Below are 26935 nucleotides of genomic sequence, written 5' to 3'. Positions count from 1 at the left end.
GATAGTGTGTTTTAAAATAATAAAATTCTTTCAGAACAATTATATTTATATTAAAACCTTTTAATATTGAAATAATTGAGTTTTGCTGTTGTTAAACCTCTATCACTTCTAAACTGTCATTTTCTAGAATTTCAGGTCAATGATAATTTAAAATAATTTATAATATAGAATATTTAATTTATATCTCTACATTTATTTAAATTTATTTTATTTAATATAATTAATTTATTTACAAAAGATATTTACCTTGAACAATAATAATAAAAATATATAATACTAATTATTATAATAACTACAATTATAATTATTATTAATATTTTAAAAAATAGTAATTAAATATATATGTGTAATTATTATTATATATATAACGATTATTATATATATATATATATATTATCTTTTATAATATATTCTATCATTACATACATATAATATATATTTATATATAATATTATTGTATATCTATATATAAAACAAATAATTTATATATATATATATATATATATATATAAATTTATTTATATATAATAAAAAATAATAAATATAAATAAATTAAATAAGGACAACTTAATGTGATGAATTGTCTTTTTTATATATTTTTCTATTTTAAAAATATTAAAATCTATAACTCATAAAAATCTATGGACTCAAATAAACGTAAATTAATAAAATCAAACATGTCTATAATTCACTTTACAATTGGCATTCACATGAAAATTACTACTCTTGCCGATCCAAATACAACATAAATTCGGCAGTGAAGAGCTTATCTTAACACGTGTCATCAACATGGTCCCAATCAATTCAGCGTTGAGAGGTCCCAATTTTCATTTCTCATCGTCAACAATAAGGTGACCCCTTTAACCAGGTTCTTCAATTTTCAACTTGCAAATGAAAAGTTCCAAACTTTACCCTCCAATCACACTTAAACTGTAACCCAGTTTTCTTTCACTGTAAGCACCCCTAATCACTCTTCAATTTTCCCTTCTCTACAAAAGGGGTGTGTCACTTTCTCTCTTCTCAATTGGGGTGTGACAGTTTCTTGACTTTTCTTTCTTTTCTGTCATCTATGTTTTTGCATTGTGCGCTTGAGTTACATGTTGGTTGGTGTTCCGATTCAGTCTCAGATTTAAGGGCTCGTACCTCCAAAACCAGATTTTCATGGCTGCCAAGAAGGCATGTGAGTCATTCTCAAAGTCTTTGATTGAGGAAGTGCATAGATGGGGTTGCTTGAAGCAGACAGGGGTAAGTCTGAGGTACATGATGGAGTTTGGGTCCAAACCCGTTAACAAGAATTTGTTGATTTCTGCTCAGTTTCTTCACAAAGAGCTAGCCATTAGAATTGCCAGAAGAGCTATTGAGCTTGAGAATCTTCCCTATGGTTTGTCTCAAAAGCCTGCTATTTTGAAGGTAAACTTTTTTCTCTACGTTCAGAATTATGGCTTCTTGTTAGTTCTGTGCTGTACTTTTTTCTCATCTATGGTGTTCCTGGTTCTGTTTTCTTTGGTTTTGGGGGATAATTATCATTATTTGGTCTTATCTGGTTATAGGGAAGAGAGTTTTTTTTTTTTTTTTTTGTCTTATAGTTATTCTAGTGTTTTGTTTGTTTTTCTTGGCTGCAGTAATATTGAGCATTTATTGAGATTTAAGAGATTGACTAACTTTTGAAAACTAGTTTTTTTTTTTAAATATAATATAATTTGTAATCAGCATTAGCATGAAGAAGTAGATTCTTGTCTAAGGGAGAGGTCCAGAGTGTCATGTTTGTGGATAATCTTGCCGTGTCAAAACCATCTTTGCAGTTTGTATGGAATAAAAGCATGTGAAGTTTTGTATTGTTTCCACGGCTCAATTATTTATTCTGTTTTATATTTGTTTAATGAAAATCTGTAAACAAAAGACTGAACATATTTGGTGGAGGCCAGGAGTAGTTTATACCTCTGGAACACTGCTACAAATGGCTCAAAATTTCAACACTGCTCTACCGAGATTATATTTAAAAGACTGAGAAAGGAACTTCTAAAAAATTGTTCAGAGGTTCAAATATCTTGTTATGAACCAACTAATTGAAAAATGTAAGGCTTTTTGGCTGATTGATTCCGATTTATGCTTTAAAATCTGATATGAACATTTTATCTCCCAATTAGCTACAAAGGGTCTATGGTTTAGTCACTATAATAAGACAACATTGTTTTATTTCTGGAAGAGTAACAGTCTTGTGATTCATCAACCAAAATGGAAAAACTTGTCTGATATTAAATTCACGTATTCTTGACAGTGGCTGTTATTACCATTACTCCTTGAGGTTGAGCTTCTGTTTTAGAACATGATAGTGTTAGTTTATGATCTGTGCTTTGTCTTAGCAACATTAGAGAGAAGGACTCCATAAAAACTGAGTTAACGTTTTGTAAATGTTTTTATTGATCTTTTGTGCTAATTTTTTATGATTTTAGGTTAGGGATTGGTATCTGGATTCATTCCGTGATCTCAGAGCCTTCCCTGATATCAAGAATATGAACGATGAAAGGGAGTTCACTGAAATGATCAAGGCCATCAAAGTGAGACACAACAATGTGGTTCCCACAATGGCCTTGGGTGTTCAGCAATTGAAGAAAGGTATGGATCCAAAGATTGTTTATGAAGATCTTGTCGAGATTCACCAGTTCCTTGATCGTTTTTACATGTCAAGAATTGGGATCCGTATGCTTATCGGTTAGTTCAGCACCTTACAAGACTATGCAGTTTTTTTGCTACTGTTTTTCCATTTAAATCTTTATAGTGTAGGCTTAAATCCTATTCTTATTGTATACATTTTTCACTTTTTGTGTGATTTAGGTCAGCATGTTGAGTTGCACAATCCCAATCCTCCACCCTTTGTGGTTGGTTATATACACACAAAAATGTCTCCTGTGGAGGTTGCGATGAATGCCAGTGAGGATGCTCGTTCTATATGTTGTCGTGAATATGGAAGTGCACCTGATGTTCAAATTTATGGAGATCCTGATTTTACTTTTCCGTGAGTTATTAGCTATTTGTTTTTCTGACTTTCATTTTCAAAACTTTTACACACTTATAAGGATTTTGTGATCATAGTTAAGAAACTGTCTTTTCTCTTTCTATTTATAAGTGTTGTATGTTTCCACTATAGGTATGTTCCAGCTCACTTACATCTTATGGTATTTGAGTTGGTTAAGAACTCGCTGCGTGCTGTCCAAGAACGTTTCATGGATTCTGATAAAGTTGCACCCCCCATTAGAATCATAGTTGCTGATGGGATAGAGGATGTTACAATAAAGGTGCTCGGTTAAATTCACTGTGCAGTTTACAGTTTTTGAGTGATCTTTTGTTCTTTTGGTAGGATGTTACCATAAAGATGGTTTTTTAAAGCAGTTAGTCTTTATGGCATCATTTCAGGTCTCAGATGAGGGAGGTGGAATTCCAAGAAGTGGTTTACCTAAAATTTTTACATATCTGTATAGTACAGCCAAAAATCCATTGGATGAGCATTCAGATCTTGGAATAGGTGAGAATGTGACAATGGCTGGATATGGATATGGACTTCCTATTAGTCGCTTATATGCTCGATATTTTGGAGGTGATCTTCAAATGATATCTATGGAAGGATATGGTGAGTTTGTTTCTTTTGCACTGGTTTTTCTGCACTTTTCTCTAATTCTACTACTTTGCCACTTGAAGACTTATCCACATTTTGTGTATTTTCTGCTTACTTTCTATGTCCTTGATATCCATTTGAACTTCTATAATGATATACTGAAGTATCAAGTAGATATTGGTCATTAGGGTGGTCTTTTTATTTTCTAAAGCCTAATGAGCACCTCAATACCACCTTAGAAGTATCTTTTAGTGCTGATTTGTTGTTATATCTTTCTCTAAAGTGCTCCTCTGTACTATTTAGTTGTCCTTGTTCGAAAATCAACAATCTCTAAATCCTGATTACTTAATTGTTTGTTCACAGGGACTGATGCATATCTCCATTTGTCTCGTTTGGGAGATTCACAAGAACCTTTGCCTTGAAAGCTCTTTTCAATCAGAGTTACCTTCAGTAACATCTTGTGCTTGTAAAAACACCATTGTTTGTGTCAAAAGGGGCTATTTGCAGTCAAATTTTTAAATGTTTTAATAATTATACAAAATTTCTTGTAAATCATTTGACAAGATTGTGCTTGGTAATTGCCCCTTCTTTACCTTAGGATCCAGCTTTGAAAAAAATGTCTTTTCTTTTCAAGATGAAAATTGAATATGCGTTTTCCCTCCAGTGCAGGACCTTGTGGGTCACTATCAGGCAAACAGAGTCATCCCAACATGATAAGTCCAATTATTCACTATTACTATGATTGCATTTGGTAACATGGGACTGTTAAAAATGCATTTTGCAAAGCAAAATCATCTAAATAATCAGAAAAAGCTAAGAAGAATGTTGCTGCAATAATGATATTTGTGACTGAGATATTATAAGTCACTTTAGTTCTTTCTTTTAAAAATTAATTTTATGAGAGGTTCACTTTATTTTTTTGGTACCAAATGATGGTGAGAAATGAAATAGAAAATAGGTTAAAATGTAATTTTGATTTGTTTTATTCTTTGTTTTCAAGTTTAAAAGGTTTCACACAGCTCAGATACCAAAATAGTTACATCAGAACACCATACAATTTTAGAACACAACTCGTATCAACTGTCATACAAAAAATTAACTAATACGTGATTTATGTATATTAAAATAAGTGTGATCTGTGTTGCATGGAGTTTATATTATCCAACCACTCTTAAATGTTAGAAACTTGCAAGTCTATATATTATCTAACCACTGAATTTATTTTTTTTGTAAAGTGAAACTTGTCTTTAAAAGAAAATCTTGTTTTACCCTCTAATCTTTCTTTTGAATTTCATTATTATTTTATCTTTATTCTCTTGTTGAAAAAATAAGGATTTTAATGTAATTTTAGATCTCCTATATGATTAAAGATAAATATTAGCAATACTAAGACATATGACTTGTCCATTGTATTATCATAATCTTGCTAAATAACAAATTACTAGGTCTTATGCATCCATAAAATATTGTATCACACTGTTGATGAAAAAAAAAAATGCTATCACTTATTCACAACCCACTCACTTTTTTACTTGGTCATTGAAGTTTTCACTCACCTTTTTACTTGGTCATTGAAGTTTAAGGTATTAAGTGAGGGATGATAGGTAGATTGAGCTTTGAGAACATGTTTCGACTTACGACATTACCAACTTCCTTTATCAATAATGAATGATAAGTAAAATTCAAAATTAGGTAAAAGAAAAAAATTGAAAGAAACCTATAAACATACATTGAACGGCAGAATCAGATATCTAAATATTGATATGATCACGGTATTGATTCAGAAAAATCAGAACAAGCAACTTGAATCAATTTCAACAAAAGATTTAACACTATGGCACAGATTCAAACGAGACGAAATCAAAACATCTGAAGAAGAAAAACTAAAGATAAAGAAAAGTGACACTTATCTCAACGCGGTCCAAATGAAAATTTCTTTTTTGGAGGTCTTTTGAAAATATTCATAGAAATGTTCAAGCATGCGTCAGTGTCTTTCACCCATGAATCCGCTAAATTAATAAGCAACTATTGATATGGTACCAGATGAAAAATTAATAACATTGAATATTCATCCGAGATCCTACCTTTCGTTTTAATGGTAAATATAGACAAAACAAATCTTATATTTCCTACGTTGTACAGTGTCAGATTTTATCTTACAATAACATCGATGGGTATATATGACTATTAGAACGATCCAAAATGATTGCGCTCCAAAATATGAAATAAATGACTTTACGCACATCTTCATTTTTCACTGCAAAATAATAAGCACGGGTTCACGATTCGCAACCAGGTGACCAGATAATTATTCTTCCGAAATGAGAACCATGTAACTTAATTACTCGCTCAAATCATCATCAAAATAATTCAGATCAGACTCATCATCAGTTGCAGCATCCATGTTACCATGATCTACATCCGGTGAACCTACAGCTAAATCAGCCATAGTCACCAGCTCAAGGGATCCCTTCAGAGACCTACCACCTCCATCATCGTAATCTATTGAATCATTTTCATATTCATCATCTACTTCAGCTCCAAGAAGAATATTCTACAAAACAAGAAAAACAAATACTCCTCTGTGCTTCAGTGCTAAAGAGCATAGTTCACAAGTTCAAAAAACACAGAAATCAAAGATTACCTTATCAACATCAGAGCTTTGTACATTATCATCTATTATCCAATCATCAAGTAAATGAGCTTGCAGAACACTGTCAAGAGAGGACAATTTTGAGTCCCTGGACCTTTTTCTTAGTTGGCTTTCTCGAAGTCGCAAATTGTAGTGAACATATATAACGTCATTCAATTTCTTCTGAGATAAACGATTTTGTCTTTTGGAATGTATCTGATCATATATACTCCAATCATGCTCACATGCAAAGGACGAGCAGGTCTGACTTAATATCCGTACAGCTATTCTTTGCAACTCTAAGCAACTTATTCCATGTTGTTGCCACCAAGCAGCTAGTAAGGTTAAAAAAGGAAACGAAAATAATCAATTCAAACTGAAGCAGAAATGCACCTCCAAAAAAGTTAATCATCGTACTAATGATTTAACAGCAACATAGCAGTTACCAGGTTCTAGACCAGTTCTTGTGCTAATTGCCAATTCAGTTCCAAAGTCATCTTGTGCAGAATTATAATGAGCTATCTGGAAATGACATCACTTTGAAGCACACAGAATATATATCTAACAACTTGGTACCAAATAGAAATTAGTAGTCATTAAGAACACATTACCTGCATTGATGCAGATATCCGTCTCATATTATCTGACTCCAGCCGAACAATGCATTCATTGAGCCCTCGTACTACCTCAGAATGCTATAGTCATATCAAACAGACACTTCAGGAGAAAACTTAAATAAAATTTGATAATAATCAATCACTGGGAAATACTCAATATTCTTACATACCGGCACAAAATCCTGACGATATCTGTATGATGGGTTTAAGAAGTAAGCAGCCAAGTAAAGAGGGTGACAGAACAGAGAGTTCCAATGACTATCTATCACCTTCCAGAAGGGTTCATATTTACGTGCATCATCACCATGAACAGATTTGATTGCAAGTTTTGCCCTGTACATATCGTTATATATAAATGGCATTGACAAGCTCTCACCACTATAAAGTTTTTTGAGTACTTGCAATATCGGATCTATTGACTTCCTAACGTACTGCATTTTCTTCCAAAATGTGACATTCAAAACAATTTTTTCCACCTCTTTCCCCTCGTTGGAGCTGGAGAATCTGGACAAAATCCATTTATTGGAAAGAAACATTCTTCTGAGACCAACTCTATGATCTAACAAGTTATGTAGTGTAGCAAAGCTAGAGGCAAACTGGGTAGTAGTTGGTTTTAGAAGTTCCTGCCCCTCGGTAAACTCACTTTTCATAAGATTTAACAACCATATTTGATTGTAAATTAGTTTTGTAATTTTCTGACCCTTTTCCATGCACTCTTCCACACATCTTATTTTCAAAAAATCTTCAAGCATTCGATTAATACAGTAAGTGGCACAAGGGGTCCAGAACAAATTCCTTCTCTTCTCTTCAAGCATTTTTCCAGCAGCTTTATAGTTAGGAGTATTTTCAGTTATTACCTACATCAAAAGTATAGGAGAAACAATGATTAGTAACAGCTTCAAGGCGAAATTTATGATGAATGAGGATGCCACAATATTAGAAATAACATTTTACCTGCACTACATTTTCCTCACCTACTTCTTCCACTACTTTGTCCAGAAGCTTAAATAAATTTGGTGCATCTTCTATTACATTAGTTGCATCAACTGAAGAAACAAAGTATACACCATGAGGACACGAAATCAGAAAGTTAATGGTTGTCCTACCCTGTGTATCTATCCAACTATCTGCCATTATAGAGCAACCAGTAACTGCCCAGGAAGCCTTGTATTCAACAAGGTAACTTTTAATAGAATTGATTTCCTCCTGCAAAAAGCGGCCAGACATTAGTTGGCTTGGTTGGCATACCAGTCCTGGTCCATATTGACCAACCATTTCCAGCATTTTATGAAAATATAGAGAGTCTGCAGCCTGTATAGGAATCCCTGCATGGTAAAAGAACTTGCAAATTGAAGAAATAACTTCCTTCCGTAATTTCTTAGTGGGCCCTGTCTTAACTTTTATTTGTTTGTAAGTTTGAGAAGTCTGATTCTTGGGCAATTTCAGGTAAATATTATCCAATCTTGATCTTCTCAATAATGGTTCTGGACCAGTACTGGGTGGCATTCCCTTGAAGGTCTTCATTACATCTTTAGAGAATCTCTTATCAACATCCATCAAAGTTTCTTTGTTCATATGATGCAAAGCATCATCTACTTGTTCAAACTCATCATCATCATTATCGGACTTTGCATAGAAAGGCATCAATTCCTTAGCCTCAGGTCGCCTAAGTCTCCTCCCAGTACGATGCCATTTCATATTCTCTTTTATTTTCTGATAAACTTCTTCTGGAGCATTTTTACAAGGTGCTACCTCTCCAGGAATTCTAGCCAAATGTTGTTTAAACCGATTTATACCACCACTAACAATTTTCTCACAGTAATTACACTTAACTTTCTTCTTTCTCTCGTCTTGAGCAACACCATGTTCCCACCCTGGGTCAACATATCCTAAGGAGCGAAGAGGAGTCAAATTTACAGATACATTTCGATCATCCATCAATTGCTTACCTTTGCTTCTACTCCCAACTTGCTCTTCTTCATCTTCATCATCATTTGAGTGAAAATTCATGTATGCTTGTGCATCAACTTGCTTTTGTTTTTTATGGGAACGACAGCCTTCCAGATTTTCCTTCATTTTTAGGTAGACTTCATCAGGAGCCTTTTCACAGTATGTTACTTCCCCAGAAACCCGAGCTAAATGCTGCTTTAATCTGTATATCCCACCACTAACAATTTTGCCACAGTAATTGCATCTAACCTTCTTTTTCCGCTCGTCTTGGGCTATGCCATGATCCCAACCAGGATCAACAAATCCGGTAGAACGTATTGGAGCCATTATGTCCAAAACAGAGCAATTATAATGCCACTCACATATGCATTGGTGCTGAATACAAGGCAAATAAAACTTTCAAATTACAAGACAAGCAATCTGAGAGCCTTCCCTGTCGCAGCAACAATGATGTAAGTAACAGTGTGCCCTGATCTCAATGCAATGCTGTACGAAAATAAAAGAAATAAAATAAGAAAAGAATAAATATGATATAGACAAGAAGGATTAGAAATCAGATATAAATAAAAGGAAGGAATAGGTGGAAGAAATGCGGGGCCTAAATCATTTAAATAATCAAACTCAAGATTTTTAGATGATATATGAAAGAAATTTTGAATCAGAACATACCATCAAACAATAGAAAGGGAAAATTTACATAAAATAATCTTAATGACTTCATGTGTAAATAGAAGCACGTTTTTAGTCCACCACCTCAAGATAGCTTATATCCTTACAGTTTTATGGATTAACTAAACCCCTTGGACCAACCTTAGTATATATTGGATTAGCTTATTTCGGGGAAATAACTTTTATTGGTAGATTGTTGAGAGCTTTCGAAAGAAAAAAGTGTTTATTTCTCCAACATTAATATTTCTAAAACATGCTAAGTTATTTGGATTAACTATAAGATTAAATTTATTCAAATCTATGTGAGCAAATGCTGAATGGTGAGAAAGTTATACTAAGAAATAAGACTGGGATACAGAATAATGTCCACGCCTGTCATACTAAGAAGATTTGGAACTTCTGTCTACACTTCATGTTAGAAGAACTCTGCTACATGCTAACTAGCTTCTCATAAAGAACTTCTGAGATAAAATATTGAAGGTATGAATTGAGAAGAGTGAACCATTAGACACTTGTCAAGTATAATGACTAGAACTAAATATATCTGGTGCAATCATGAGACAATTTTAGCATTAATGCCATCAAATCTTATCTAACAATTGCTGACTAACTAGCATTTTTTTCTTATATATATTTACGTATCATATACATCAACCATTTTAAATTATCGGTGCTTCATTATTTAGTACATCATGATCAGAAAATGTTATCCAGGGGGTCACGCAACAGAGGATGCTTGAAGATCGGAGCAAAGACAGCATTCCGACATACATGCACCTATAGAAGCCAGGAGAGAAAAGCCGATAAAGCCAATGTGAGAAGGGTAATTTGAAAGAAACGTTGATACATTTTCCTACATTGAATAAAGTCAACAATTAGCAATACTTTTCAGTAAGTACAGAGGCAGCCTTTTAATGAAAACCAAGGGCAAATATTGGATACCAGTGTTATGCAACTTTGTGTAGGATCAAGCCTAGACACAAAAGACTACTTTCAACCTATAGTGGAAGCGAGAAGCAGACAGACTCGCCCTTGACAAAGTTCTCCATAAACTAGCAAAAGTTTAAGTGAAGTGAGAAGCGGATTCATCATAAACAGAGCTCCTACTAACTAGCAATAGATTTTTTTTTTTTTTGAAAATCATTTCTCATTCTTAAAATTTCAATCAAGACTGCCTTTTATAAAGGTCTAAAGATATCCCTAACCGCTATCCCAACTGATAAATACAAATAAAGATATTGATAACGGATAGGACCATGCCATGACTAACAATTATCCTGATTGATAAAATAAAGAGATCCCTACTTAATAGGATCATAGATTTACATCTAAAAGTTGTCCTAATTAATAAAATAAGGATCGAAATCTAGATCTTATTAAAATAGGAAAAAAATAAAGACACAAGGTAATCATAATTAGTGGTCCACATCACTATGAGCACCATCAATTCCATTAGTTACAACACATCCTACATGATCATAAAATGCATTGTAGAACAAACAAATGTACATTGTACAGCATTCAATACAACAGTAAGACTTAGAAACAATTACATAATAATCTTTTAAAGAGTGCCGGATTGAAATGTTCTGTTGATGCAGGGATGGGATAGCACTGAGGGATAATTCACTGAAGCCACATTATATGAACAATCCAAAAGTGTCCATTTGGGCTGACCAGCATGTAGATTCAACGGTTCAATCCTCACATCTACGTGCTCTATAACACACCCAACAAAAAGGCCATTTCAGCTCGAAGAAATTCTTCAGTCTACCTGTCTTTTCTGCCTCTAATTTTACTACCCAGTGAGAGAACAAGACGAGATACATTTGGAACTTATGTGGATTAAATAAATCAAAAAACTGACCCTGATTGCATCTAACATAGCATCTGATATAGTTCCTAGTTCCTGTTCCCTAAAAACTGTTGTCAATTCTTTAAACTATTTTAACAATCAACAACTAGGTATGTGAAAGTTTTCAGCTTGGCATAAACAATTGCAGGCAAAACTCATGACAATTTATCAGTGTTTACCACACTCAGATACAAGTCCCTCTTATGTATCCCCATTTGTAATACACACTACCCTGCAACATCCATCCTCTTTTGTTAATTCACAAACCACTCATTCACCACTGGCCAAAGAGGACACAATATGCTCCCCATACTATAAGTTTTCATCCTTCACAATCTAACCATAGTACAATCACGAAGCTAAATTGAAAGAATTCACATACCTTCGAAGAAAACTCAATCCACTTAAACACTTAGGGCTTGCATAAACCTCAAAATCACAATGTCCTTTTATTTGTTTATTTTTTGTTGAATCGCGTATATATATCACAATAATCGCCTATACCACGAAACCCTAAGTGAAAACGAAGGTGCAATACATAAACGAATCGCATAAAGAAGATAGAAGAGAAAAAACCTCAATGAAAGGTAGACGATCTAAATCAGAGTTGAACCACCGGCCGCGAAAGGACTTGCCGGCGGCGGGATCATTCCGCCTTAGGAGGCTATAGGAAATCGCTTCGGAATCGCGAGTCGCGAGTGGATAGACTCTCAACTCGACCCGGCCGCGTTATACCGAATTTTTATTTTTGTCTTCAGAATATAGATTATTATGATTATTATTATTACTTTATAGTAAAATAAGAATAAATTATATATAAAAGAATAAATAAATTGTATTCATTGATTATTATTTTATTTATTGTTATTTTCATGTACGAGAATGTGTAACGAGTTTGGCACGCTATAGAACTGTTGAGTTGACTCGGCCGGTTCTTTTTCGTATCTGGTTCTTACTCAGCGGTTTACGAAGTTTCTCTTACATACAACCTAAATTTTTTTTTTCCTAAATTCTAAATGAAATTTAATTAATCAATAAAAAATAAAATAATATATATATATATATATATATATATATATATATATATATCAGTTATCTGTACATGTATCAATTCTTATATATCTATACTTACAAATTATATATATTATCAATTCTTGCATATCTCTAATTACAAGTTATATATAAAGAGATTCTTTATCTACTATACATATTTTAAAATTTTAATTTTATTTTTATAATATAATTAATTAACTTTTTAATAGTAAGTGTTATATTGAATTTATTTTTAAAAAAATTGTCATAAATTTCATTTCTTTTTCACCATATTTATAGTTTTTAAACTAATATTTATGTATTTGTTATTATTATTTTCAATGGAGACACACAAGTGAGATACCACCTATATTTCTACTAGTATATATAAAAAAAATATTTTTTTCTTTCAATGTTCACAATTTCTTCTAATTTTATTTTTGAATACTTTTTTTAAATTAAAATAATTATTTTCTTAATTTTATCTTTTAATTTTTTTATTATACCATTTTTAATTAAAAAATTATTTACAAAATAAATAAAAAATATTACCAATAAAATTATAAAAAATATTTATAGTTAATTTAATAATCGATACCAATATTTTATATTATACTCTTATATAAAAATATTCTCTTTTTTAGTGTATACATTATGTTTCAAATTTTACACTTTAAATCTTTTTTAAATCAAAATAATTATTTTATCAATTTTATTTTTTAAAAAACTGACTTTTTAATATTTAACATTTTTTCCTTCAATTTAACCATTTATTTTAAAATTTAACTATTTTTCAAAACTGACAAAATAAAAAATTTATCTAAAAATTAAAAGTTACGTGCACTAAAATTGTAAACGTTATTTAAATTTATTTTATAAGTGTAATAGTAATAATTTTATTATTTATTTTTATTATAAGAAGTGAACACAACTAAGTCAACTTTTTAATAATAATAACAACGTTAACCTATATTATTTTTATCATTATTATTATTATAATAATAATAATAATATACTTCTTATATTATCTATATTATTTTATAATTCTAATAGCAATAATTTTCTTAATTTTTTCCTTTTATAAAAAAAATTGAATAAATAATAAAATAATATAAATTATCTATACTATTTTATAATTATAATAGTAATACTTTGATTATTTTTCGTATTATAGAAAAAGTGAACACAATTAGCACTTGTGTTTTAACTGATATTAACAAGGATCTTACTAATCAGTGCTATAAAAATATTGATTAAGATAATTAATATGCATTAAATATAAAAATACATAATTAAGTGTGATATTAAATGAAATTTGACCTAATATTCATTAATGCAATTTTATTTTATTTAAAAGACAAAAATGTCAATAAATATTGTATAAGTGTTTTAATATTTCATTTAATGCTCACCAATAAAAATTAAAAAACAATTAAATAATAAAATAACTATATGTTAATGTTGCTAAAAATTAAATACAATTAAAGGTAAGAAAGTTTAAAATAACAGAAAAACCACCAAAAAAACAATTGCGTTCAACATCTAAAACTTTTACAAAAAGAGAAGGAAGAAATATGTTTTTGGTCCTTAACTTTGACCTAAATTTGAAAATGGTCTTTCGTCAAAATTTGGTCACTAATTTTTGTTCTTATTTTTGGACGGCGTTAAAAATAACAAACGGCATGTCATATGTTATTTAATTTTTTTTATAAAATAAAAAACTAGTGTCGACCTAGTCGATGCTTTTAGCAAACATTGAAAAAAAATATGCTTTTGATCAATGAAGTTTGAACTTAATTTGAAAATGGTTCATGATCGAAACTTTGTCACTGTTTGGTCCTTCCACATTGAACAATCATTATATAATACTAATGAAAACACAGACACGATACCGCGCCTGTGTGTTCGTATTTTTTAAATTTCATAGAAATTTGAGTTAAAATCAATAAAAAATATATAACTGTTAAAATTAAGAAAATAAAATATTTACAGAAAAGAAGTTTCTTAAAATAACTATTAAAGAGAAAATGAGTTTTTAGAATAACGGTTAAAGATAAATTATTTATAAAATAATTAATTAATTTCTTAAATAATAATTAAGGGTGAAACTGAAATAATGAAATATAGACACAAAAGAGAACATCCTCTTTATATATTGTTATAAATAATAATACTACTATTAATAATAATAATAATAATATATATTTATTAATAGTATTATTATACAATAATTATTATTATTATATATAATTATTAATAATATTAAAATTAATAATAATATTATAAATATTATTAAAATTAATATTAATAATAATTATATAATAATAATATATCAGTAATACTATAAATAATAATAATAATATTAATATATCAGTAATAATATTAATAATAAATTGTTATTATTATTATTATATATTAATAATATTATTATTATGTATTAATAATAATAATAATATTTATTATTAATATTTGTAATATTAATAACTAGTAAGATTATATAATAATAATAATATTAGTATTATTAATAATATAATAATATTACTGATATATAATTATTAATATTATTATTGATATATTAAGATTATTAATTATTATGAATACATGATAATATTATTAATAATTATATAATAATAATAATATTATTATATAATGTTATTATTATTATTATTATTATATACTTACCATGATTTTGAATATGCAGTGATCAAATTTCAACCAGAAACCATTTTCAAATTAAGTTCAAACTTCAGGATTAAAAACTTATTCTTTTCCATTTTCGTAAAAAATGTTGACTAGGTCGACACTACTTTCTTTTGTAAAAAAGATAATTAAATAATATCTAGCACGTCTTTTGTTGTTTTTAATGTCGCTAGAAATAAGAACAAAAAATAATGATTTTGAGAGTCCAAGGATCAAACAGTGAACAATGTTCCATCATTGACCATTTTCAAATTTAGGTCAGACTTGAGGGATCAATATCATATTTTTCCCTATAAAAAAAAGTAAAGGTTTCAAAGACCATGTTTTGTATGACAAAGTTATTGTCTAAAAGTTTAAAAGAGGTTATTTTATCTTTAAAAGATCTGTTATATGCATTTATATTATTTTAATTAATGTACCTAATTATTTAAACTTTCAATGTAAAAATGATGGAAGCAATGTATATTAATTATTCATTACCGGACATCAGTTAGCATTCTTCTGTTAATAATAATAATATAATGATAATAATAATAACAATAATAAATATGATATTAATAATGACAATAGTAATAATAATGATAAAGACGATAGTGATGATGATAATAATGACAACAATAATATGATAATAATAATATTAATATTAATAATAATATTGGGTATATTTATATGTGTCAATATAACAGTGAATTTTTTATTAAAGAGTTACTTTTGTAATTTCTTTTTCAATAACGATGTATTCTTAAATAATTTATGCTTTTTAATAATGATAATAATAGTAATTTATATTATTATACGAAGATGATTTTCTCTTATGGTATACAGATCTTACATCTTGCTTCCAATTTTACTATTTTAAGTATTTTTTATATCAAAATAATTATTTTAACAAATTTATAGATTACTTTTTTAAATTTAACCGTTTTTTTTTTCGATTTAACTATTACTTTATAAAAAATTAACTACGGTTTAAAACTAAAATAATTATTTATAGTAAAAAAATTGTCTTCTATACTATTGTACAAATAAGATTCCTTCTTAATGTATACATTTTGTTTCCAATTTTACACTTTAAGTATTTTTTGAACCAAAATATTTATTTTACCAATTTTATTCTGAGACTGACTTTTAAAACTTTAACTGTTTTCTTATTCGATCGTTAATTTCTAAAATTTAACTATTTTTTAAAACTAAAATAATTCTTTATAATAAAAAAATCTAAAAAAATAAAAGATACCTACAATAAATTGTAAACGTTATTTAAATTTATTTAATAATTATAATAGGAATATTGGTTTTTTGGCTATTATCAAAAAGTGGGTTAAATATGTTTTCACATGTGTTTTAACTTTTAACTAATAATAATAATAATAATAATTATTATTATTATTATTATTATTATTGTATTTACAAAATTAAATATTCTCTTTTTTCAATCTTCATACCATTTGTTACTATGTAAGTTGATTTTATTATTATTATTATTATTATGTATAATTATTATATATAAAATAATGATTTTAATTTTTAAATATGAAATATCTTTTTATGCATTTTTAGGTTAACAAATTTGTACATGTTTTGTAAGGTAACATGTTGATATTGAACTTTAGCTATAATCTTTGCTTCTAATGTTTCTTGTCTTTGATTAGTTAGACTAATTGATATTATTTCGATAGGAAATTAATATTAATTATTATGAAAAAATAAAAGTTTTTTTATTTTTCTCATAACAAATGAGGACCAGTACGCGAGGCGGGATGGACCAAGAAATTATACACGTTTTTGAATTTCCGGACGGGCCAAAACGGGTCGGCCTGACCTGCTTTGCCATTCGTAGCTCTCATTGAGGGGGACTAACTAAGTTATTTGGTCATTTCAATGTTAAGTGATTGTTGTGTGTCTCGTGTAATATTATTTATTAATGAAATTGTATGTATATATTGATTCGAAAAGGATTAAGATTGGGTTTTCTTAGTGTATGCATTAATATAAAGATTCAACATTGGAAGTTATCTCATGACACTCTAATAATCATTCATACTCATGTAGAATGATAGAGTATTGGTGAGCGGAGTAGAAAGTCCTAGTTTAGGAATTTTATTTCTTCTTGAATATTAACTATGTGATATTTTATTTTAATATTAAATTCTATTAAGATGGGATCTTATAATAATAATAATAATAATAATAAATCACTAAGTATCAATACGAAGATATATTTTATTTATTAAAGAGTTGTTTTTATGATTTTTTTAATAACAACGTGGTTTTAAAAAAGTTATACTTTTTAATAAGGGTTAAATATGTTTTTGATCCCTCAAGTTTCAGTGAATTTTGGAATTAGTCCATTTTTGAAACTTTATACTAATTTAGTCATTCATTTTTATAAATGCGTGGATTTAGTCATTCTTACCAATTTTTGTTAAGTTTATTTGACATTTTAAACGTATTTTATGATAATATTTGAGTTAACATTGAAGCGAAAATGTGTCAAACGGTATAAACAATTCAAATATTATCATGAAATGCGCTTGAAACGTCAGATAATAATAATAATAATAATAATAATAATAATAGTAATTAGTAATAATAATGATAATAATAATAATAGTGACAATGATAATAATGATAATCATAATGATGATAAAATATATGATTTGAGGAAATAATAATGAAAAAAAAAATTAAATGCTTTCATTTCAATAGCAAAGTATAAATATCACTTAGGAATATAGGAAAAACACAATTGTTCTTATATTTGATTGTTGTGGTTAAGTGTACTCAAATTATTAGAAAGACACTTCTTATCATTTAACTCTTTCCCATGGCTTTCCATTTCAATCAACATTTTTTGTTGGGCATTTTAATAGTCCTTTTGGTTGCACCTTTAGGTAATTTTGCATGTTAGTTTCATTTTTGTATGTTGAGTCCATGAAATAAAACATTATTGTGTTTTACAATATTCTTGATTCTTGTGTTTTGCAATATTCTTGATTCTTGTGTTTTGCAATATTCTTGCTTCTATGCATTCAAAAAAAATTGCACTCATAGTTTTGTATTTGTTTAATATTAGGTAAAACAACAAATGAAAGAAAATTATCATAACAAAATGTCATTTTTTTTTTCTTTGGCAGGATTCATAGATGCAAATCCACTCTCTACAAAATCAATAAGAGTTGATAGTGCTCCACCACAAGATTGTAGTTCTCAGAGATGTGGCCCAGGAACAAACTTGTGTACCATATGCTGCAATTGGCAAGGGTTTAAGAATGGCGTATGTGTCAACTCAGGAACATCTTCTGTTTGTAAATGTCAAGGTTAGAGCTACAATATTGTATCAATTTTCATGAGAAGACTAAATAAAATAATGCTCTGATTAGTAATTTTATTATAATGAGAAATAATAGTAGGTTGAGCATTAAATAATTATAAAGTAAATTGTATTTTAATTATGTTCTAACAATTATGTTTTTATGTTTCATCAAATTAATCCTTAAAAGATGGATCCAGTAAAATCGAAACTATGTCCAAAGACTGGTTTTTTGTAAGGTTAATATTTTTGACACAAATAGAACATTTTTGACACATGACATTATCATCAATTCACATAAAAAGTTCAAAAAAGGTATTCTCTCACTTAACTAAAAGAAGAAACCAACATTACTACGTGGTTGTCCACAATCTCGACACGTACACATCTATTAAGAACAACAACTTTTTACATTCACAAGGTATTGCATTATAGTATTACACCAGATATTACGGTATATTAATTGTGTATGTAAATACTTTATAGAGTTAAATATGTTTTTGGTCCCTTAATTTTCAGTGAATTTTAGAATTAGTCCATTTTAAAATTTTGGACTAATTTAGTCCTTCATCTTTCGAAATACATAGATTTAGTCATTATAATCAAATTTTGTTAAGTTTATTTGATTTGTACGCATTTCATGATTGTATTTAAATTGTTTATACTGTTTGACACATCTTTTTTTATGTTAAGTCAAATACTAGAAATGTCAAATAAATTTAACAAAATTTGATTAAAATGACTAAATCTATGTATTTCGAAAGATGAATGACTAAATTGGTTCAAAGTTTCGAAATGGAATAATTCCAAAATTCATTGAAAGTTAAGGGATAAAAAACATATTTAACCCTACTTTATAAATTTTATGCCTTATTAATTTATATATTATTAATTATGCTAATAATAATAATAATAACTTCAAATACTAATTAATAATTTAAGCATAAAGTTTTGCAATGCATATTAGATGAGTTTGTCCATACACTAATTAGACGAGTCTAGTAATATACCGTTACATGAACCTGTTCACACACACATTAGATGAGTCTATTAATACACATCAGACAAGTATATACATTCTCTAATTAGACGAGTTTATTCATTCTTTAATTAAACAAGTCTTACAATATATATTACACAATTTTGTCTATATATAAATTAAATGAGTCTAACAATACACATTAGATGAATGTGTCCATATACCGATTAGACGAGTCTAACAATATATATTAGATTAGTTTATCAATGCACATATTAGACGAGTCTAGCAATACATACTCAATAAGTTTGTTCATACACTAATCTATATTTTTAGTAAATCTACTCTACATATTTTTACATGAATCCTTTATATTTTTAGAGAGTCTAATTTATATATTTTTGCACATGTTTTATCTTTTGTATTTTTACAAAGTCTACTATCTATATAAATCATTTTCACATTTATTATATTCAAAACTTAATTATAAATTTAAAAATATTTATTATTACTTTCATCAACTTCTAAATTTCTCTTAATAAACACACAAACAAAGCACCGATCCATACTTACTAAGGCTAAGAACAACACATCTTCATTTTGCTTTTTAACGATTCAAAATTTTCTTCAATCTTTTATTATTTTCACCAATGTGCATTACTTATTGATATTCATTCACAAATTGCAAATGAACATCATTATGCTGGTACATTATGTGAGAGAGGAGGGACATTCGTAAAAAGAAAATCAAAATTGGAACATTATGAATTCTAGAATCCAGAAGACATTTAAAAAAAAAATAATACATTCCAGGTTTTATAATCTAAAGGAAAATTAATATTTTTGAATTACAGATCATGTAATAATCCAAAATATTTAGCGATTATCCTATCCAAAACTATAATTTCAGCAAGGTATAATTGGGAATTTTAAAAAGTATGGAAGTGCAGAAAGAAAATATGGGGTGATGGAAGAAATTCGCCAACATCAAAACAAACAAAATTTCCTTTTAAAAATTTTTAATTCTTAATTAAAAAAACCCGCTTAACCAAAATTCTAAAAGATTTAAATTTAAATAAAACATAAAAGAATATTTAGATTTTATTATGGAAGAAATAATCATTTAAAACCCTCTGAATTAGTTAGTATTAAAAATTTAGTTGATTGATTGGTTAAAATTTTGGATTAATTTATGGAATTTCTCATCTTTAAGGAATTTTATGTCCTTCGTTATTTTTTTTTTATAATAGTTTAGTTGAAACTCACTTGTTGTGTGCTATTGTCATCTATATTTTTCTATGACAATTATTCTAATTGTTCTCTAAATGTTTTACCATTTTTGAGAATAATATATAGCAAAATACAACAAATTGATGGAGAATTTGCCATGGAAAAATAGAATATTATATATACAATTAATATTTTAACGCATCTACATCATCATCTCACCCACCCTAGACAACAAAAAGAAGCATCACACATCTATACATTATATAGCTTCCAAATTATTTTCTCTTAGTAGGCCTATCATTTCTGAGCTCTCTAGCTGTTGGTTTGGCTCAAAACCCAATTCATTTGACAATTTCTGGCATAACTACATCATCAAAACAAAAACAAAAAATTACATTTTAGCTTTGAATTTTCTTGATGAAGCAGATACAGAAGAGACACATACCTGTCTATACACAGAAGCATCTCCACAACACTTACTCAACTCTACTACAAACAATGTTGGACTGATTTCGAAGATCTATTGAGTTTCACAATAATAAGATAAAATGTCAGAAAAATTATATATGCAAATTGCATACATTATGCTGTTGACATCAGTATGCATGCATTTACCTCTATTATCACTGAAAGACTACAAAGACATTTCTGTGCTTTAGTATCTTGTGTCACTTTCATCTGAAATCCAACATTGGACACTGTTTAGACAAACTAATAATAAATCACAACAACCTTAACTTAACAAAAGTAATCAATAGTAGTACTTACCATCCCATTCCTCTTCTGGACCCTACATCTCATCCCTGTTACAATGTCTTCTATCCTCTCCTCCAAATCTTTTGGTGAATGAGTGGATGTAAACCTTATCTTCCTCTCAGTAACATCCTGAAACATCAAGTATAATCTGTGTTACATGGAGTGAACCTACCTAGGAAGTGGTAAATGTTCTAGAAGTTAAAACATGGGAAAATGTTTCATCCTATCATCCTCACCTCATTCTCAAAAAGGCCAGAGAGATCTAGACATGAAGACATCCCTATCAATTGAAATGCATTGACAAGTGTTGATGTTGGACTACCCTGATCTGATTCAAGTGACTGTCACCAATAGAAATGTTCAGATTAAGGAAAAAACATTAAGGAAGAACAAAGTGGTAACAACAATTATTGTCTGTTGACAAGTGAATTACCGTATTATGAATGGAAAAGGCTTCATCATCAATGAACACACCCTCTTCTTCATCTTCTGGATTTGCAGGAATATAACCTTCTTTGAACCATTCATCTTCTTTGATCATAGCCATTGTTATCCGGGTTTTAGGATTTGGATCAAGCATTCTTTTTATCATGTTTCGAGCACCGGCCGATAACCATCTTGGTATCTGAAGGTCTCCTTTAAAAATCTGTCATCCTCATGGGAAAGAAAATGATATTTAGTTATACATATATATACATACAACTACTGAACTATATAAACAAGAACAGAAATGCATCATATAGGAATACCTTTTGATAAAGAACTGCAAGATTTCTGTCATCGAAAGGAAGATACCCTGTAAGAATTACATACAAGATAACACCACATGACCATATATCTGATGTTCCACCATCATATCCTTTATTAGCAAGAATCTCAGGAGCAACATAGTTGGGACTTCCACAAGTAGTGTGAAGCAACCCATCATCCTGAAATTTTCGGAGTTATCACACAATTCAACCACACCAAAATTTTCGGAGTTATCACACAATTCAACCACACCAAGATCATGAAAGGCAAACAAGGAGTGATCTTTATCCTAAAATAAATTTTTTGAATAACTAGCAATGGTAGTTATATCAAAGATAATAATGTGTTATTTTTAACAGGTATGGTTCACGGAAGTGGTATCTCACCCTAAAATGCTGAGGCAAAGCACTAAGATTAAAATCAGTTATCTTTATGTTCCCTTTGGCATCGACAAGAACATTCTCCAGCTGCAACAAGTTATCAGTTGGTGAAAAAACAGACACCAAAATTGATAAGCATGGAGCATAGTTTCAATTCTAGCTCCAAGATACTACTATAACAGTTTCTAAGAGGACAAACAAAATACCTTAAGATCCCTGTGGAATACACCTTTGGTGTGGCAGAAACTCACACCATCAATCAACTGTTGGAATATCTTTCTACCTTCAGCTTCTTCAAGTTTACCTTTGGATGCCTGAAGACAAGTATAGTTCATTGGTTGCCATTGCATTAGGCAATATAAATCATCATGTAATGATAATATCAAGCAAATGTTTCTTACAATTTTGTCAAATAACTCTCCTCCATTCACGTACTCAAGTACCATGTAAATTTTGGTTTTGCTAGCCAAGACCTGCGAGTACAAAACATAACCTAACAGTTTATGCATTTTTCTCTCATTCTTGTTCTAAAAAGCAGGACAGTTACACAAGACAAATGTTTCTGACCAAACATTGTGTTAGATTGTGTAAAAAGAAGTTGTCTCAAAACACTTTATTGTATAAGATAAGATGTCTTATTTTTATACATTTTTATACATACTATGAGACCATCTGGTCTGAAGAATGTTATTTTATCCACAAGATATATATGGTGATGACATATTAAAGGCAGTGTTTCTGTGTTACTCTATTTGTGATAATAATGATGCTGATTAAAAAATGATAATAATGACAAAAGCTATGGGCCAATGCTTAATAACTGAAAAGAAAAATACAACTATATAAAAAGAGTGTACTATTGAACAATTTAATACGCAACTCTCATTTATGCTATATGGTGGGGCCTTCTGATTTAAACTAATAATGTACAACTAAATAAAACAGATTCTATATAAAAGGGATTTCTTTTTTTGAACATATTTTACTTCTGAGTATACTTTTTAATTTATCTGAAATCATTCTTTTATTTTCTTCTCTGTTTTATTTATTTTTATCAAATAATCATCAAAACTGGTTCTCTCATTCCTCGTGTTTCAATAATTTTTTCATAACTTCTAAGTTCTCTATCCTCTCACATTCTATTTATTCTCCTGTAACTTGTAACTTTAAATTCTTTTAATTTTCAATTTAAATATTTTAAATTCAAACAAAACACTATTCTAATAAATAAGTATATTAAATTAAAAATTAATATACACTTTATCAACATGCAAAATTATAAAAAAAATGTTACAATAATTAAATGTTAACTCAATAATAAAAAAGATAAAAATCCAAAGACATATATATCTATGTTTTGGCTAGTATTGTTACTAAATGTTTGCTCTTGATGGTTCCATCTATGCATTAGGTTATGATTTACAATCCAGAAACTTAATAAAAATACCACGAATTGTTCAATTGTATGTAAAAAGTAAAATAAATTTCTTGTTTCAGAAGCTAATTTGAACGCCAAAAGAAAACATAGAATAAGATTAGAAGCATCAAGTATACAAAAGAGTGTATAGTTCAAGGTTAGAAAGACATAGAAAAGCAAAACTAGATTCCAAACGTGTTTTGAAAGACACGAAAGCAAAACGCGATTCCAATATACAAACGTGTTTTTAGACAAAATTTAGCTTCACCTCACCTCCACTTTTCATTTTATCACTTTTCAAAAGGGTATCATTTTAGTGGTTTGTAATTCAAATCAATAAATCAAACCAATGAGAATAAATAGCTGTATTATCCAATAATCCATTAACTTGGGCCATGCACTTTTACTTTTCAAAGCATAAATTGAGAATTTTAAGCTGAGATAAAAGGTGATTATGACTTGAATTAAGCCAAAAAGACATAAAACGTTCACCACACAAAGATGTGGGGAAAGTGCAGACATAAGTGAACCAATAATTGAGGGGAAAATGGACATACATGCCTGGAGATTTGGTTAGATCTTCACTCATGACATTTTCAATTATACATGAAATGTTTTCGTCTAGTGTCTTAAAATTTATTTTAATTTTAGATGAGCTTTTAAGATAAGGATGTAATCATGCAATTTTTTCTTTTAACTATTCTGATTACGTCAACAAGTGAAGAAAGTGTACAAATTGCAGATCCGATAATCCCGTAGACAAGTTTTCAGGAAGGAAATAAAAGCAAAGGTAACTTTTCTTGACCAAGTGTAGAAATGACAAAACAACACATCAAAAATAGGAACACTTCTTGAATCAATGATTTCACACAGCATTTACTGCACTTTACACGTACAATGAAACACATGGCAAAGAAAAAGAACACCAAAAACTAAGCAAAGATTAAGGGATAAACCAAAAAAGGGGATCCATTCAAAACCCAGAAAATTTTGGAGAATGAAAAAAAGTGCAACACTTAACTATGATTAAAGTTATAGTGTGGATCATTGGCTTAGGATGTTACCTCGTATAATCTGACGACATTAGGGTGCTTCAGAAGCTTCAAGGTAGATATTTCCCTCTTTATCTGCTATGAAAAATACATCAGAAAACTGATAGGTTGTGTTTCAATCAGAATTTACAAGTCACTCAAGCAGAGAGAAGTGATGATGAAATCAAACAAAAACTCTGCACAAAAATTGCAAAAAACAAACACAGAACCAATTGCATTATAGGACCACCTCAGAGTTTAGAAGCCATGAATTGTGACAGAACCAAGTTTGAAAAGTTGCAATTGGCGAAAGCACACAATAGAACAGAGTAAAAAGAAAATGTTAAGGTAGTAACAGTGATTGAAACATACCTGATCAGTGTTATTGAGGTCAATGATTTTGTTCTTCTCAAGAATCTTAACAGCGAAAAGCTTCCCAGAATTAGTGTCCCTTGCCAACTTGACCTTTCCAAAATTTCCTTCTCCAAGAATTCTTCCCAATTCGTATTTCCCAAGTCTCTTTCCCTGCCCTTCCTTTCTCCCATGGGTTAAAGTCACCATCACTGAGAAACACCTTTCTCTCAACAACACCCTCTTGCCCAAACGTGTTCCTCTGCACGACCCTTCTCTCTCTGATGCCAAATCCGATGAAAAGATTGCTTCTTTCTGGTGCTCGCCCTTCTGGGTTGCTTATGTATGAAATGAAAATAAAGTTGCGGGTTGAATTAAACGGTAACTGTTGCAAGAGGAACAAGTTGAAACTGTTTGAAAAACGGTTCCTCTGTAAGGATAACAACGAATGAGAATTTTCAGAAGAATGAATAATAACACGCGAATCGAAAACGTTTGTTACATGGAATATAAGTTGATGAAAGATTTGGAAAAATAACGTTAACCTGAACCTGCTTCTGCTGTGTGCGAAGAATAGTAAACGGCTATTCCTGTTTGAAGCGGTTCCCAACAAATTGGTGCAACGTGATGGTTTTGTTGTGTAGTGTTGCACAACAAGTAGTCTTTTTTTGATTTCGGAGTGTACATATAGGGCTACTATGTATAACAAAAATGTATAAATAGAGTATTGGCCATTCTTACTGTTTCAAACCGTTCAACTTCTTCTTCGACAACCGATTCCTGAACACGTAACCTCTCATCGCTTTCACGTTACAACATTGGTGGGTCATTCACGCTTGATGTTCGGTTTTTTTTTTTTTTTTCCAAATTCATTCACGACCCTAAGCATCTCTTTAAAGTATGCTTTTTATTTAATTTAATTAACAAATTAATTTTTCACAGTGTCAACAAAATTAGTTCATTTTTATTATTTTTTATATTAGTTTTTATTTTAATATATTTTTATTATATATATCTTAATGTTGCTTTTTTTGAATTTAATATATTGATTAAAAGATTTATTTAAAATTTAAAGAATTTAAAGTGTGAGTGAAAGATAAAAATATAGCGTCATAAGATGTGGGAAGATAAGTTTTGACATGTATTGTAAGGATGGAGAAAAAATATATATATTGCGAGAAAAAAAAGTTTTTTTCTTTATATGGTTACATATAGTATGAAATTTATACAAATTTTAAATATTAATGAAACATCTTTTTGGTATTTGGACGATTTTTATATAAAAGTCAGTAATAATAAATTGTTGGTATGAATTTTACTGACTCAGTTTTCTTAGTTGGAAAGAGAGATCCACGGGTATTATATTACGTTAAAGAAAAAGACTTTGTCATCATTAATACGCCTGTTGTTTTCATTGCTGAAGAATTATAACCGCACAAATTCAGTGGTTTTAAAACAATTGCTTTTTCACCAGTAGTTTTTAAGCTATGGAAACGTTATCATATTTTTTTACCATTAAAATATCATGTGTTTTAAATTAGTTTCTCATTTCTTAGATTTTTATTTAAATTAAAAAGTTATTCTGATTTAAAATTTGTAAATATAGTTTTAAAAATTTAAGATTTTTGAACTATATAATTGTTTATATATAATTGTTTGC

The 26935-nt window shown here is 29.2% G+C and overlaps 3 protein-coding genes across 15 annotated transcripts; 1 reads left to right on the top strand and 2 right to left on the bottom strand.

Moving 5' to 3' along the window:
• Window positions 1-721: 721 nt before the first annotated feature.
• On the top strand, window positions 722-4276 carry LOC114164544 (pyruvate dehydrogenase (acetyl-transferring) kinase, mitochondrial). 2 transcript variants are annotated; one of them, XM_028049255.1, is made up of 7 exons: window positions 722-851; window positions 1122-1410; window positions 2454-2712; window positions 2836-3016; window positions 3149-3296; window positions 3415-3628; window positions 3977-4276. In XM_028049255.1, exons 1-7 carry the CDS (start codon window positions 790-792, stop codon window positions 4033-4035), a joined length of 1212 nt encoding a protein of 403 aa, XP_027905056.1. In that variant the 5' UTR covers window positions 722-789; the 3' UTR covers window positions 4036-4276. The 2 variants fall into 2 exon arrangements, with proteins under 2 accessions (XP_027905056.1, XP_027905057.1); XM_028049256.1 differs by having other exon boundaries at window positions 817-953.
• A 1371-nt stretch (window positions 4277-5647) lies between these two features.
• On the bottom strand, window positions 5648-12087 carry LOC114163213. 7 transcript variants are annotated; one of them, XM_028047383.1, is made up of 9 exons: window positions 11913-12087; window positions 10424-10533; window positions 10253-10334; window positions 7817-9298; window positions 7033-7719; window positions 6857-6940; window positions 6692-6767; window positions 6258-6580; window positions 5955-6167 (listed from the first exon to the last, which is right to left on the bottom strand). In XM_028047383.1, exons 4-9 carry the CDS (start codon window positions 9137-9139, stop codon window positions 5955-5957), a joined length of 2706 nt encoding a protein of 901 aa, XP_027903184.1. In that variant the 5' UTR covers window positions 9140-9298; window positions 10253-10334; window positions 10424-10533; window positions 11913-12087. The 7 variants fall into 7 exon arrangements, with proteins under 7 accessions (XP_027903182.1, XP_027903184.1, XP_027903185.1 ...); XM_028047384.1 differs by having other exon boundaries at window positions 10259-10334; XM_028047385.1 differs by lacking the exons at window positions 10253-10334; window positions 10424-10533 and adding an exon at window positions 11719-11834.
• Window positions 12088-20721: 8634 nt separating this feature from the next.
• LOC114162182 (CBL-interacting serine/threonine-protein kinase 1-like) lies at window positions 20722-26081 on the bottom strand. 6 transcript variants are annotated; one of them, XM_028045980.1, is made up of 13 exons: window positions 25821-26077; window positions 25297-25705; window positions 24958-25020; window positions 22878-22949; window positions 22683-22790; window positions 22483-22563; window positions 22096-22275; window positions 21780-21992; window positions 21583-21687; window positions 21359-21475; window positions 21206-21268; window positions 21036-21110; window positions 20722-20954 (listed from the first exon to the last, which is right to left on the bottom strand). In XM_028045980.1, exons 2-13 carry the CDS (start codon window positions 25483-25485, stop codon window positions 20850-20852), a joined length of 1371 nt encoding a protein of 456 aa, XP_027901781.1. In that variant the 5' UTR covers window positions 25486-25705; window positions 25821-26077; the 3' UTR covers window positions 20722-20849. The 6 variants fall into 6 exon arrangements, with proteins under 6 accessions (XP_027901781.1, XP_027901782.1, XP_027901783.1 ...); XM_028045981.1 differs by having other exon boundaries at window positions 20745-20954; window positions 25827-26081; XM_028045982.1 differs by having other exon boundaries at window positions 20745-20954; window positions 25297-25685; window positions 25821-26012.
• Window positions 26082-26935: the final 854 nt, after the last annotated feature.

Source organism: Vigna unguiculata, chromosome 9, assembly GCF_004118075.2.
Source record: "Vigna unguiculata cultivar IT97K-499-35 chromosome 9, ASM411807v1, whole genome shotgun sequence".
Lineage (NCBI taxonomy): Eukaryota > Viridiplantae > Streptophyta > Magnoliopsida > Fabales > Fabaceae > Vigna > Vigna unguiculata.
This window is presented reverse-complemented; position numbering and strand designations above follow the sequence as displayed.

Excerpts from the sequence above, each read along its gene's own strand:
- LOC114164544 (XM_028049255.1), top strand. The coding sequence starts at position 790 with ATGGTCCCAATCAATTCAGCGTTGAGAGGTCCCAATTTTCATTTCTCA. Across the intron at positions 1,411-2,453 it reads AAAAGCCTGCTATTTTGAAG|GTTAGGGATTGGTATCTGGA; the intron begins GTAAACTTTTTT and ends TTATGATTTTAG. Across the intron at positions 3,629-3,976 it reads GATATCTATGGAAGGATATG|GGACTGATGCATATCTCCAT; the intron begins GTGAGTTTGTTT and ends GTTTGTTCACAG.
- LOC114163213 (XM_028047385.1), bottom strand. The coding sequence starts at position 9,139 with ATGGCTCCAATACGTTCTACCGGATTTGTTGATCCTGGTTGGGATCAT. Across the intron at positions 6,768-6,856 it reads GGATATCTGCATCAATGCAG|ATAGCTCATTATAATTCTGC; the intron begins GTAATGTGTTCT and ends TGTCATTTCCAG. Across the intron at positions 6,168-6,257 it reads AAAGCTCTGATGTTGATAAG|AATATTCTTCTTGGAGCTGA; the intron begins GTAATCTTTGAT and ends CTTGTTTTGTAG.
- LOC114162182 (XM_028045981.1), bottom strand. The coding sequence starts at position 25,485 with ATGGTGACTTTAACCCATGGGAGAAAGGAAGGGCAGGGAAAGAGACTT. Across the intron at positions 22,791-22,877 it reads GAGAGTTATTTGACAAAATT|GCATCCAAAGGTAAACTTGA; the intron begins GTAAGAAACATT and ends ACTTGTCTTCAG. Across the intron at positions 21,688-21,779 it reads CCTTTTCCATTCATAATACG|TCACTTGAATCAGATCAGGG; the intron begins GTAATTCACTTG and ends TATTGGTGACAG.